The sequence below is a fragment of the Megalopta genalis genome, chromosome 2 (assembly GCF_051020955.1).
Source record: "Megalopta genalis isolate 19385.01 chromosome 2, iyMegGena1_principal, whole genome shotgun sequence".
NCBI lineage: Eukaryota > Metazoa > Arthropoda > Insecta > Hymenoptera > Halictidae > Megalopta > Megalopta genalis.
This window is the reverse complement of record NC_135014.1, coordinates 10,462,551-10,477,878: the sequence shown is the minus strand read 5'-3', so window position 1 is coordinate 10,477,878 and position 15,328 is coordinate 10,462,551. Positions and strand designations below refer to the sequence as shown.

Here is a 15,328-nt window from a genome sequence, read left to right as displayed (position 1 = left end):
AAAAATCAGAATTGTTTTGCCAAGTATATTAAACGTTTTGTAAACATGAAAGCAGCATTCGAATAAATGCCTCATGGTCCATGTATACCTTTTTGTGGGCGTAGGAGACTTTTCCTTATACTTTTCCCAATTTCATATTACAAAATGGGAAACAATAACAAGAAACACGTAGACTCAGTCCTAACCCTTCTACCTTTATTAACTTTCACATCACAGATAATACAAAAAAGATTGATTACAATTAATCTTCGTCTCTATCTAATTACATGTAATGAAAATTTGTTTTGGGCTGTTGAAGTGTAATCTTGTTTCGGGAAAGGAAAGAATGCAATCTGATAATATTTGATGTATGTCAATTTCAAAGTGTTGTATCACAAATCTATTTTTTAAAAATGTCTTCTATATATATATATATATATACAATATATGTATATTACAAGAACGGAAATCTAAATCAGGTATTAACAACCTATGATTCGTGAAGAGATAATAGTAATTATCATACTTATAACATAACGACACTTTGATTTAAATAATTATGTTCTAAATTTTAAGTCACACAACAGTTCTATTTGTAAATTATATATTATGTAGCCTACGGTCGTAAGAGGTTGGAAATAGTAATTAACATCAGATAACAATGTTTTTTCTTAGAAAACGAAATAAATGAACCATAATTTCTCATCGCAACATAATCACTCTGTGTATATTGCGTTCTACTTGGTTACGATTTGATACAAGAATTTATTGTTATCTGCGACTTATAAGAGACGTTCCTGATTTTTACACTTATATTCAATTGACCGCGAAAATCGTTTCTCTAGAGTTTCAACTTGCGCACCTTGAAGGTCGCCCCTAAACAAAGATGGTCACTGCCAACTGCGAAATTCGGTATGGTCGGCAACATGTTGCATTCCTCCACTGTGGGTAATCGGTATTTCTCTAACGGCTCTACATTGCTATAGAAAATGTAGTCAACCGTGATCCATGACCCTTGATTGGTCGTTGCTTCCTGCTGCCCTTGATGATTTTGGTGTTTATATACACTGGAGAAATGAAACGGATGCGTCAAGGTACCGGAAGAGAATTTTGCCTGACAGCCTCGTACAACCTCGATGACTTGATGATCTGACGTGTCAGCGTTCACATCACTGCACACACTGGAACTGTTGCCCATTAAATTCTCTTCCAAGTTCATCTCCTCGCTGTTCTCCAACTACAAACAATGTCAAATTAATAATTGCAAAATTGTGAGAGTAACTGAAAGCCTCTATATAAAAATGAAATTGTTCGTTCGCCTGCCTGATGGTATCACAAATAAATTGTGATTGCCAGGCAAAGAGTCAAATGTTATGAGCCTACCATAATTTTAGCAGAGCCTTCACCGCGCAGCCGTTTCTTCAATATATTAAAATGTTGACAGTTATCGGTGATACATAGTCGAGGTGGTATCAAGGAATTGGACAGGGATCGGAACATTGTGTGCTTCAGATTCTTTCCTTTTCCTTCGTACTCGAAGACCCCTTCTGTAAGAAACTCGTAAACTCCAGAGTATGGTACTAAGTTAAAATCTCCTGCCAATATGATTGGCAAGTATTTGGCACCAGTCCTATAGAACAATTACAGTAAATGGTTAAAGCATTTCGAGAACTAATAGTATAAACTCAATATGTATTATTAGCAATCTCGAGCATCGATAAGGAGGATCACTTACAATGTATTCTCTAGGAAAGCTATCCTCTCAATTTCGGCGAGCAAAAGTTGCGTTTGCCCCAATCTCACGTCGTTTCTCTTGGGATTGTAAAGTAAATGAGTGGTGGCGATTACAAACTGTGTATCAGGACAGTCCTTAACGGCTAGCTTTGCAATGATCCCGACATTGTCTCTGCTCAAGAGCTCTATGCCCGACTGATAGAGCTCGACTTTCGCATAATCTAGAAGCACAAACTGATCTGCTCGGTACAAAAATAGTAGACCGTCTCTCTTGTCGTTCGTTCTCCTCTTATAAACGTAATTGTAACCGAGCTCTCTGAACGGAACCAGGAACTCTTCCAGGTGATCCTCTTGCACCTCTTGGAGGCATATTACCTAAAACACAGATTCCGTTAAATACACTCCAACAATTCTCACGAGATATCACATTATTTTGTTTGATCGTCGCATTAATAAATTCAGCAAAGAACCAACGAGATTCGGCAGAGAGAGAAACAGAGTCAGCATTTGATCTTTCAAAGCTCAGCGTAGAATAGACTTCTATCCTGGTTCGAAAGTACGACGAAGATCTTAGCGTTAGGCGATTAACACTAAACCTACCAAGCAGTAATACTAACTGGCATGTACTGCTTCACAAAAGTGAGAAGACCGAATTTATTTAGAATTTGTAAAGTTTTCATTATAAAACTTGCTCCAACAATATAACTTATTCAAGCGTTTTCCACAAAAGAGTTTCGGAACTTTTCAGAATTGCAAAATAAAGAAAGCGGTCACTTTGACCGCGGTAGGTTTAATGTTAAAATACAATAGCGAATGATCTCTAAAAGACTAACATTAGCCTGCGCTCCTAAAATCTCTTGCAAGAGAAGCTGCCTCCTAATCTTCCAAGATAGTGCCCGTTTGTCGTGACCCTTGTACAGAAATGGATAAGTTTCCAGCAGACATTGTGCCAAAATGTTGAAAGATAGTAGTCTCAGAATAAAAAACTCCTCGGAATTAGAGGCCAGCTTCTCTGGAAAAAGGGTACACCAAAAAACGGTATCAGTCGTAAACGGGGAACAAAAGAACAAAAATGAAGTCAAGAACAAACAAAAAAAGAAAGAAGAATGACGAGAGAGAGCTCACCTTTCTTGAATCGCGTCCACTGTCTCATCGTTTTGTACTTTTGTCGGTCCAGCAGATACTTATCTTTTAGCGACATTTGCGAGTCGAAGCAAGCCTCCTCGGCTCCGAAATTCTGCGGTTCGTCGAAGGTATCCACGTTGAAGTTCAATGTCGATTCGCAGCTGGTGTTGGCACTGTAGTAGGCCCCGAGGAACGAATCCATCGACGTGTGATGATTAAATTGACAATTTGTCACGGTTCCCATCAAATTGCGGCCGGATCTTTCCCTTGGCAACCGGAAGTTGTGCTCATCTCGCAAATGCACTTGTTGTCTGCTGGCTACTTCGGTGACGGTTGCACACGGAACGATGTCATAGTAAATCTGCAAGCACGATCCTCGATCAATAAACAAGATCGAATCGTTCGCGAGATGTACAGAGATCTCTTTTTTTTTTAAATATTTTTCTACTGTATTATGCAGACGACGACGAAGAAGAAGAAGAAGGAACGACGACGATGCTATCGAACGATCGTGAACCGATCGTCAACAGAACAATCAGTGCTCTGTGTGCGGAATATTGAACGTATTAATGTGACAATTATAATATATGCTCTACGATGGTCATTTAAGCAGTCTTATGTAACAATGTTCGTACGTCGTGCAGCAATATTACCCGATAAGATGGATTTTCAATAGCGTTTCCTGCTGTAAAGCTTCGTTCGCAGAAGATCTTTCTTATTTCAGCGATTTCTTGACGTTTTTTTTCTCTTTTTTTTCCTGAGAAATCGAGGACTTTGCCTCTTGCCTCGCAACGAGAATAGCTGAGCGATATTGTTCTTTGATAAAGCACGCTGGCAGATCTTTTTTAACAATACGTAACGGAACTGATTCCAGAGACTCTGGACCGCCGATCTTTTTTTCCCAACGGCTCTTAAACACAGAGAGAAGGCCGATGTTCTGCTTGCAATGAAACAAAAATTTAAAAAAATTTTGTTAAGGCTCTTAACAAAATCACTTGCATCTCGTTTCGTATTTTTAAATATACACAAAGTATATTTTCAAATATACACAAAGGATAGCGAGAACAATATGAACAAGGTGCAACTGACGTGGCTAATTGTTGAGCGATTTCGATTTTTTGGCGACGAAGGCTATCGGAGTGTAATCGATCTGTTTATTCTAACGAGCTTCGTTGCCCTTCACGCACTTTACAGTTCGCAAAAATATTAACGTAGAAAATGATGTTCGTCCTCTCTGTTCTCAAGATCCTTCCGATCACCGAAAATCTTTCTTAGCGATGATCTTTCTGTTTCCGTTCACCGCCAATTCCTCGGTTACGATTGTTCGAAGGTGGATCGGTTCTTACATCAACCGTTTACCGTTGTTTTGTGTCGAGAGTCGCACGATCAGGTGATCGTGATTTAAATACCACGCTTCGCAAGACTAGGTAATAATCTTTAATCGCGCGGTGTTCGGCGATCGTAATGCCAGCGAAGAACCCGACGAAATAAATGTGGCTTTGCCGGATAAACGGAGTTATCCTTGGTGACTAAACGATTCGAGACCGGGCTACGACAGTTATCTTGGAATGCTCGAATACGAGGACAAACGGGAAACGTACTGCAACAGATTTAGGAATCGATTTGCCATCGGAACCAAGCCAATAATCAGAAAATCGTGATCTACAAATGAGAACAAATATTCACGCAACGTGTTTTCATGCATGATTCCCGACGGCGAAGGCAAGAGAAAACACCATGATTCGTTGGACTTCGCCGATTCCATTCTAATTCATCTGCTTTTTAGGTGTACGTTGCAACAAGTCCGGTTCTGCTGGTGCAGTGAGAAATTCTGTATTTGAATATTGCAGTAGTCGGCTTTCAAGCAAGTCGAAATCATGTGTGTACGTGCGAGGAAAAGGTGAGAGTGGACAGAACACTGTATTGTATTCGATTTATCCAATTCTAACTTGGCAATTGTTTTAGGTGTACGTTAACGCAACTGCGACACGAACTTTATCTGTGCGCATGTGAGTCATGAAATTCATGGAAGATGAGACATTGTGAAAAAATCACGGTACGCAGATAGAGAAGCGGAAGATAAATTATTTCAGTGACAACGAAATTCAACAAAACTTGTGCGAAGCGCCACTCTGCTTTTGTAAGTTCGATACGATGCGATTTATGTTTAATAATCATTGGAGGGATTGTGTTTACAGGACCGCAGGATTCACTGTGCCTCGAGAGGAAATACAGCAGATGATTCTTAGAGTACAATCAAAGTGGAACTGAAAACGATTTTCTTTAGTTGAGGAAAAGTCGGGAATCACTTTTTTTTCTTTTTAAATCCGATTTGACTGTTCGACGACCGCGTGCCCTTCGAGCATAGTTATGTCTGACCATCGCTTACTAGTTCTACTTGAGATCAATGTCTACCGCGTGCTGCATTTACTTATGTACTTTAATATCGGTCCGTATAATTGATGGAAATTAATTGGTGACGTTGCGCTGGTAATTCGAAACATTATTCTTAACTGAAAGCTATCTTAACGATCGTCCAGGCAATCTGATCAAAATATCCTAGATTCGCGATCGAATTGTTGATTAATATGATACATAGGTGCAAATGCATCGGGAGAGCTTATTAATGAAGTTTTTTCAAATATATACTGCGCTACTTACCAAAAAAAATCTTTTATTTTTGGACCAATATATCTTATCCGGTATGCGACACTCGACTTACCACACTCGTTATGAAAGTTAATGAAGATAGTCTTCGAATAATTATCAATTTAATGTCAGGTCACGTGTACCGTGCGAGCAATGTTAACAGCAGAAAAAAAATCGATGTGGGGTGTGTTGTGTTACCATGCATCCGTTTGCAGCTTAAGCGATAAGATAATACGGACCATCGAACGTAAATCGTGATTTTATCAATGTTTCGGGATTATGAACGCGAGGGAGAAACTGCGCAGATTTTTTACAACGTACAAAAATGTCAAAATAGTCCACGTCCATGTTCCTAATAATATTCAGAATTATTGATGGAAAATCCAAATTAATCCGCGTCATTTTTCCACTTGAAATTTCTATTTGTGAGATTACACTGTCGGAATATCATTTCACCTTAGGGTAGATGAAAAATTATACGTCTACATTGTCTTTTCAATTATATACACGTGAATAAAACGTTCAACGAAAACAAGAAAATAGAAAAATCAATTTACACGAATATCCAGCCTGTTAACGTCTTTGTGTAAACGTTACAAGGACAATGCTGTTTTTATAGCAACAAATCAGCCAATAAATCTTTAAACTTTATTTTTTATGAACCTATAATATTTTTAATACCAAAGAACAGATGATTAAACGATTAACGATATTTAGTTTGAAAAGAGCAAACTTTGAAACGGATATTTTTCAAAATTATGATTCTCTAAGTTATTGCTTTGATATTATTGGTGATCCTAACCTCTATTGGAGTTTACTTCCAATACACACAATATTCTAGATCTGTCATTGTTACGATTAAAATGATGGACACAATAAAAAAAGAAATAGAGGCCTGCACATTTCCTTTATGGAATATTGCAAATTAAAGAATTCAAATTTCACGTAATCACTGTTTCTTGACGATAATTTTCTGTAGAAATATTTTTAACCTAAACTACGAGAAAGTATTAAAGTTCAAGTTAGTAAAACATACCTTTAACTTATATAAAATTTGTCAGATACTGTAAAGACAATCACGTACGTGCCGAATGATTTCAACTTCAATTTTATCAATTCTATTAAAAAATAACGTGGACAATTTATAACATTGCACATTTATAATTTTATCATTTTATACTTGTATAAATTCTCTGTATACTTCATTTCTTCATTTAACTATATACTAGGATAATTCGGTATTAATTTTGAAATTTTGCAATTCGACTAGTTCTATTATTATTCATAACTGTCTTTACATGAACGCATTATCAATCATGTATTTGCAAATTTTTGATAAGCGCGCAGAAAAGAACCAAATTATAAATAAATAAATAAATATATATGTATATATATACATATACATATACATATATACGCTTAAACCTGAAATTTACAGTTATCCACTATGAAATTAAAAGTATTCACAAGGTACATTAAAATTTGAAACGTAGAACGTAACGGATTTAAACTGTCACAGTTCATTGCGTATAAATCGACGAGAAGGTTTCAAAAAATTGACAAAAATCCGAAGAATTATTGTCAATGTCGTTGCACAATGTAGAATCACACATGACAAATAAAAACAAAATAAGAAAGGGAATAATTAACGTTTACCTTAGCTTCACGACTGCAGGTTTTAAAAGAGATGTCAAGACTCGTGGTGTGAATTTTCCGTAACAACCTGCTTGCTGTATTCATTTATTTACAAAGCAGTAGAGATATTAATACATGACTGTACGCAGGTGCATAGGTTAGGTTATGTCACCCGTTGTCAGTAAAGGTAGGAACATCCCTGTAGCCGAACACAGAGATAACGTCTTCACTATGCACAATAGGCTGTCCCTACAATGATCTGCTAACAAATTCTATAGTCATACAATCGGCCTCGACATTTATAATTTCATAGTTACCTTCGAAACAAACGAATGTCATGGCAGACAACATTATACGCATGTAATAAAAAGAAATGTATGTATATCTACATATATCCTTATCAACGATGAACTAATTCACCAGAAATACTCGATGATCGTGCGTTTAATATCTGCGAAGTAGATTTTTTCGTGAATACAGTTCAAATAAGTATTTCGAATTCTTATGCAGGAAATTAAAAGAAAATGTATTCAGGAATGATAATGATTGACATAACTGTTAAATATATTGTAATTTATTAGCAACCAAGCTCTTTATTCATAAAGACAGGCTTATACTTAAAAACCGGACACTATTTTATAGTATAATATTTCTTCTTTTGCTAGAAGTATTAGTATTATTACTACTAAAAAAAAAGAGAGAATGTAAAATATATTATACATATCTTGACGAATAAACGATGCAGTTCATATATAGGGAAAGTTAACTTCTTACAAATGAACAGATTTTCAGCAACGAATTTGATACTTCTCTGAATCGATTTAATTCTCATTAAAGTATTATCACAGTAAAACGTATATACTTTGTTCAGTGTATGTATCGTATCAATTATGTCGAATTCCCGAACCGAGGTCAGTGTTGAAAAATACAAATAGCAAATTTAGTAATTCAAAAACAGTTGAACATAACTCATATTAATTATAACTCGTTCTTCGAACAGTTTCGAATTACAATGTTTATTTTCTAAAAATATTTTTATCATATCCGACGAGCAACCTAATTACACAATATAACATAAATGAAAGAACGTATGCTGCAAACATTAATCACAATCCTAAACGAGAAAAGCATATGGACCGATAATGCTTCCGTTGGATATATCAGGCAACAGTATACCAAAATTAAAGTATCATTATTACAAAATTCCCTGTACACGTAATTAACTAAAGGAAGGACAATTTCTACGAAATAAAACCGTCGTCGCTGGTACACTCGATTCAAAGTCCTTTCATTCGGAAAAGAAGATTTAATCGAAACAATTTTCTTCCGAACATTAACTTTTGACGTTTAAAAAAAAATATGAAGAAAAAAGCAGTAATTTGTTTGGTATTAACATGCAGTACATAAACATAGATTATCGACATAATAAAGAAGAGATAAAAAATAATAGAAAAATTACATGCTAAGGTATCCGCGAGTTTGGTTTCGCCGACGACCAACCAAGTATGTGATTAAAACTCCAATCACTAATAATGCGAGTGCACAGCCTACCGCTATCGGTATAATGTCGGGTGTAACAAATTCGCAATCCTTGGCTGAAATATGAGAAAATTAATAGAATATTAATACGTGGACAAATACAATAAAAATTGGCATTCAGAAAATATTGTATGACCGGTTTGTGTTGTCTTTCAAAAACCAATTATTTTACTCTGAAATTTTACAACTTACCTAAACCGAAATTTGTGGAATTATCTGTTTTAAACGCTTGGAACTGTAATCCTAGTATTCTAATGATGCCAGTATCTTTGGAGGTATCATTCAACTTCAACTTCAGTTCCTGTTTATCTAGGCATCTATAGGAATTTGTTAATGCAGCTACATAGGTGGTTGGCTCGTGTACAAGAACCATAGGTTGATCTGGAAAAGACAGGAAAATATAGTACGTGTATCTGGTAACACATGAGTTTAGCAAATTTTTGAAAAAATTATAAGGTCTCACTCAATATTGTGTTTGGAAAGTCTTTCTGTGGAAATTTGACCTCCAAATGGTGAAGAGAATAGCGTTTTGTAGTCTCATTTTTCATGAAGTGCAGTGTCATGTCACCAGCAGTTGCATTATTGGACCAGGACAACTCAAGCACTTGCTCGAGCTTGCCGCATGTTCCATTTGCTTTGGTGGTTGTATTGTCAACTGGCATATCAATTAATATAGAGGAATTCTGAAATTATTATTGCATATATTGCGATCAATGTGGATAATTTTGGTTCAAACTAAATAAATAAATTCTCATTGTGTACAAACCATATTATTGGCCTTTGGATAAGTAATACTGAACTGTACAGACATCTGAACCACAATGCAGGTTATATTGTTTTCGCTTACTACCCATTTTCCAGGATTTAGGAAAGGTAATTGAGTGGTAGTCACCACTGGGCTGACTGTAGTAACTGGGGCACTTGTAGTACTAGATGGAGTCGGTATAGTTGAGGTACTTGTAGTAGAAGTAGTTGGGGCAACAGTTGTGGTATCCGTCGACGGTGCAGTACTTGGATGGGTTGATGTGGTTGGAACTGGTTTGACAGTAGTACTCGCAGGAGCTTCATTAATAGGTGTAGGTAATTCCTGAGACTTCTTATCAGCATGGTCTATGGGTTCCAATATAGGAGTCTCGGATATCGATGCCTTAAGGGCCATATGTTCTTGGAAACTCTGTGCAGCATTGTTGCTTTGAGATATACCAGCAAGAACAGACTCATTTTTTATAGAAGTAACATTCCCTTGAACCTGACCTATTGTAAAAATCACGCACAATATATATATATATATATATATATATATATAAAATTTCTGTGTCATTAATATATATATATATATACATGTATATATATATATATATATTAATGACACAGAAATTTTTTGAAAAGTCTCGACTGTGAAAAGGAAAACTTATCCCTATGTATGCAAATACATGCGAAAAAGACTTTAATTAAGAGATAAGTAATAAGTGACACAGTATACTAACAGCAAAACACTAATCAAAAGAATTTTGAAGACAACTTCGTTTAAAAAACATAAATCGTTGATATATGAATATTTTAACCTTCATTTCTTTGTGTTAATGAGATTTTCATTTAAATAAAAAAATATGCGATACAGATTAAGTGTGGTTATCAAATAATATAGTGGCCAATAAGGAGATTATAAATAATAGAAAAAATACAAAATATGTGGAACTGAAGTTCAGCAAAAAAAAATTCAACACGCGTTTACAAATAGAAAGCATACAAAACCTATTGCATATTGCGTCTTATTGGCAAGCTTAGCTGTTATTTAGAAGAGAGGCAAGGATTTTAAACGTTTGAAAAATCATACCCAATACGTAAAGCGTTGTAAAGCAGAAGAGTAGTAAAAACTTCGACATCATCGTGAGTTCCGGTTTGCTGGAAACAAGCAGAAATTAACGAAAGCTTTAACTTCGTAATTGACGTAGAATGCAAACCTCGGTTGCAAGTTGAGGAAATATTTGTAAATTCGCCGCGTATGACATAAAACGTAAGGAGAAGTTCAATGAAACTCCGTTCTCTTAAAATGTCGTTCACAAATAGACTTTACTTCAACTGGTACTGGTACTGGTACTGGGGTATACCGATGATGGGAGCAGCCACACATGCAAGCATCCTACATACTCATATATATATGTACACACATGCGTATTCATACTTTTCCGCCCCACTCTGCTCCGCTACCAAGAGCCACCCAAGAAAAATGAACACGGGTGAAGTGGCTCACCATATTAACCAATATTAATGAAACATAGCTCAAAAAATTGCTCTTTCATTGCCTATAATTCACCTTCACGAATTAGTTTTACTTGCCCACTTATCCTCTTCGAGAAATATTCAAAAATCTTTTTGTGGCGCCTAGTGACTTTTATGAGGGACTAGGGACTTTTATAAATACGAACATTTTGAAACAATGCATAAAACGTTCTGTATGACCTACCACAAAATTGCTCTTTTCACTTAACCAACTGCTCACCTTTCAACGAACGACAGTTTTATCAATGAACAATGAATTTTCAATAAATTCAACAAATGTATAAAGAACTAGGACCGCGTACCGTTCACGGCTGCCAAATATCAACTGGCATAAATACTAAAACAAATATTCTATCTACGCCACCTAACTCTCGTCGCAACGTTGGCTGTACCCGATATTGCTTCACTATTGCAACGATATAAGGGACACAATTAAATTCCTACAAATTAATTATCAATGAACATCAGCAGCACAATATCATTATTTACGATTAGAAGATATCAATATCAAAAAGAACATCAAAATTTGCAGCTATTAGCTCGATATCATCCTCGACTCAAAACTCATTGCAATTCGCAATGTTTTCTGAATCGAAGACGATGCCGATTGCCCGGGTCTCACCGCGAGGAGGTTGCTGCTTTAGAGACCCGAAAGGGAGTCAGAACGAAGTTGGAATTCGCTATGGCTCCCTTTCTAACAACGACGACTTATAAACTAATACGCTCGCTAGCTAGCTATCACACATTCCCACACACTCGCTCGTTCGCATATGTCAAGTACTATTGCGGACCAAAGTGAATCAAAGAAGAAGTCTCCGATCCACGGGGACCAAAATGAATCAGTGCAGAAGGCTCTGATTCTTCGAAACTAAGAAACAAGGGCGAGTCAGTGCAGAAGGCTCTGACTAGAGGGTGACGCGACGCGTACAATGCTCGCACAAATCAGGAGCCTCGCAGATCTCGATGCTCGCCGTTTTCACATGAGGAATAATGATCCAAAGTTGGATCATCCCACAATGAGTCGGATCGCCCTGCGCCCCGCCCCCAAAAGAGAGCTAAGGACGGCTTACATGCGAATACGCGAAGCGAGAACCTCCCCAGCAGGAGAGTCCGCGTTCGAATCACCATGCCGCATGGTCACTCGTCGAACAACGAGACGTGTCCGGACTTACCCAAGAGTTTGCGCAAGCAAGGCCACCACAGCTTTCTGCTGTGGCGGAGTAAAAAACGAGACGCGTAAAAGGAAAGCTAAGGCAATACTACTGGACATATGCGAAGTTAGCGACTCGGGTACCTCGGGGACGCTACCCCCCGTGCCTCCCACGGGCGATCCCGTGGGTCGGAGGCCCCTGAGCGATCTTAACCCCTTGTCGTACCATTTTCTTTACATTTATAATAACTAGAAATTTCTCGATTGTAATAATTTCTCAGAAGGAGATGAAAATTTGTATTTATTGTGAGACTATATTTCTTGAACAATTAAATATCGTGGTGAGAAGAAGAGAAATTTAGACGAAGTTGAAAGAAAGTAATAATACTTAACAGAAATCTTTATTAAAAGTTAGACTCAATAAAGTACGGCAAGAGATTAAAGATCCTAAACTAAGACGCACGTACTTATTAACTAAAACGCATCCCACGACGGATGATAATATCTGTAATGAACCTGAGAAGATTGAATTCTAGTTAGTATGAATACAAAATAGGTGACAAGTCGAATTAGGAAACCTAAGACCAGCACACGAGTGCCAAGCTAACCCGCACACGAGTGCAATTTTTGAGAAAATGGAGGAAACGAAATTCAGCAAACTTAAATTAAGAATCTTAACAACCTACAAGCGCCTCGGGTTCCTCGCGGACGCTACCCCCCGTACTCGCTTGCGGGCCCCTCCCGCAAGCGAGCCCCTGAGGGACCTACGATCGGAGGAACACCAATTTCAACAATTTACGAACGAAACATTATTTCGAGCCTTAACTTGAAGTATAAATCCACATACTTTTACAATGCACACTATTTTACAATATAAAATGTGCAGCTATTTGCTCGGTATCATCCTCGACTCAGAAATTCATTGCAATTCGTAAGAATTTTTGAACCGAGGATGATACCGATTGCCCGAGTCTTACCGCGAGGAGGTTGCTGCTTTAGAGACCCGAAAGGGAGTCAGAACGAAGCCAGTATTCGCTATGGCTCCCTTTCTAACAACGACGACTCATAAACTAATACGCTCGCTAGCTAGCTATCACACATTCCCACACACTCACTCGTTCGCATATGTCAAGTACTATTGCGGACCAAGTGGATCAAAGAAGAAGTCTCTGATCCACGGGGACCAAAATGAATCAGTGCAGAAGGCAGTGATTCTTTCAAAGTGAGAAACAACTGCGAGTCAGTGCAGAAGGCACTGAGTCGAGGGTGACGCGACGCGTACAATGCTTGCACAAGATCGGAGCCTCGCAAATCGCGATGACCGGCGCGATCACATGAGGAGTGATGATCCAAAGTCGGATCCTCCCACACATTGGGAGGCCATTTCTCGCCCTGCGACCTAAAACTAAGTTAGGCCGCCTTACCCGTCTGAATCGGCACTAGGCGAGAGCCTACACAGGTAAACCTGTGTGACCATTTCTCGCCCAACACCCCGCCCCTCATAGGAGCTAAGGGCGGATTACTGGCCGAACAGCGACCAGGGAAGAGCCCTCACGCCTCATGATCACTCGCCGAACATCGAGAAGTGTTCGAACTTACCCAAGAGATTGCGCAAGCAAGGCCGCCACAGCAGAAGGCTGTATCGGAGTCAAATGCAAAACGCGAAAAAGTAAAGCTAAGGCAATAATATTCGACATATGCGAAATTAGCGAATCGGGTACCTCGGGGACGCTACCCCCCGTGCCCCCCACGGGCGCTCCCGTGGGTCGAGGGCCCCTGAGGGAACTTAACCCCTTGCCGTACCATTCTCTTTAAATTTATGATGACTAGAAATTTCCCGATTGAAAGTATTTCTCAGAAGGAGAAGAAAATTTCTAATTATTGTGAGACTACGTTTCATTGAACAAGTAAATATTGTACTGAAAAGAAGAGAAATTTAAGCGAAAATGAAACAATAAATTAATGTTCATTCTTAAGAAAAATCTTTGTTCAAAGCTAGACCCGTTAAAGTACGGCAAGAAGTTAAGAATCTTAAACTAAGCCACACACACACACATATCAACTAACTCGCACGCACTTAATAACTAAGACGAATCCCACGGCGGATGATAATCCCACGGCGGATGAAAATCCCACGGCGGATGATAATATCTGTAATGAACCTGAAAAGATTGAATTCTAGTTAGTATGAATACAAAATAGGTGACAAGTCGAATTAGGAAACCTAAGACCAGCACACGAGTGCCAAGCTAATCCGCACACGAGTGCAATTTTTGGGAAAATGAAGGAAACTAAGAGGCACCCCACGGCGGATGATAATCTCTGTAAGGAATCTGAAACAATTGATTTCGAATTAGTCTGAACAAAATGAGTGGCGAGGTGAAATAGGAAACCTAAGACCAGCACACGAGTGCCAAGCTAACCCGCACACGAGTGCAATTTTTGGGAAATGAAGGAAACAAAATTATGGAAAATTTGGAAAATTTTGGCGAAAATATGGAACCTAAGACACATCCCACGGCGGATGATAATATCTGTAATGAACCTGAAATGATTGAATTCAAATTAGACTGAATACAAGGCGAAATAGGAAACCTAAGACCAGCACTCGAGTGCCAAGCTAACCAGCACACGAGTGCCACACTAACCAGCACACGAGTGCCAAACTAACCCTCATACGAGTGCAATTTTTGAGAAAATGGAGGAAACGAAATTCAGCAAACTTAAATTAAGAATCTTAACAACCTACAAGCGCCTCGGGTACCTCGGGGACGCTACACCCCGTACTCGCTTGCGGGCCCCTCCCACAAGCGAGCCCCTGAGGGACCTCCTATCGGAGGAATAACACTAAATTAAAACGCATCCCACGACGGATGATAATCCCACGGCGGATGATAATCTCTGTAATGTACCTAAAATGATTGAAAATGGTTAGTCTGAATACAAAAAGGGTGACAGGATAAAATAGAAAACCTAAAACCAGCACAGGAGTGCCAAGTTAACCCACAGACGAATGCAATTTGTGTGAAAATAATTGGAAACGAAATCTAACAAACTTACATTAAGAACACTGCTTGACTAAGACGCAGGCAATTATGAACTATCACGCGTGCAATTATTAATTAAGACTCATCTTTCGGCCAATGATTCTCCCTCGCGGATGATAAACCCTCGGCGGATGATAAACCCTCGGCGGATGATAATCTCGGCAGAAGGTGCTCGAAGACTTGGACA

At 38.3% G+C, this 15,328-nt stretch overlaps 2 protein-coding genes across 6 annotated transcripts; both read right to left on the bottom strand.

Moving 5' to 3' along the window:
* Positions 1-173: 173 nt before the first annotated feature.
* angel (protein) lies at positions 174-7,579 on the bottom strand. 5 transcript variants are annotated; one of them, XM_076518331.1, is made up of 7 exons: positions 7,440-7,579; positions 7,144-7,381; positions 2,839-3,199; positions 2,547-2,725; positions 1,715-2,088; positions 1,363-1,609; positions 174-1,216 (listed from the first exon to the last, which is right to left on the bottom strand). In XM_076518331.1, the coding sequence occupies exons 2-7, from the start codon at positions 7,225-7,227 to the stop codon at positions 821-823; spliced, it is 1,641 nt and encodes a 546-aa protein (XP_076374446.1). In that variant the 5' UTR covers positions 7,228-7,381; positions 7,440-7,579; the 3' UTR covers positions 174-820. The 5 variants fall into 5 exon arrangements, with proteins under 5 accessions (XP_076374446.1, XP_076374447.1, XP_033327069.1 ...); XM_076518332.1 differs by lacking the exons at positions 7,144-7,381; positions 7,440-7,579 and adding exons at positions 3,492-3,775; positions 3,928-4,574; XM_033471178.2 differs by having other exon boundaries at positions 7,144-7,526.
* A 101-nt stretch (positions 7,580-7,680) lies between these two features.
* Positions 7,681-10,795, bottom strand: Lamp1 (lysosome-associated membrane glycoprotein 1). The gene is made up of 6 exons (XM_033471175.2): positions 10,626-10,795; positions 10,499-10,566; positions 9,428-9,915; positions 9,125-9,344; positions 8,854-9,042; positions 7,681-8,717 (listed from the first exon to the last, which is right to left on the bottom strand). The coding sequence occupies exons 2-6, from the start codon at positions 10,548-10,550 to the stop codon at positions 8,578-8,580; spliced, it is 1,089 nt and encodes a 362-aa protein (XP_033327066.2). The 5' UTR covers positions 10,551-10,566; positions 10,626-10,795; the 3' UTR covers positions 7,681-8,577.
* Between the last annotated feature and the right edge of the window lie 4,533 nt (positions 10,796-15,328).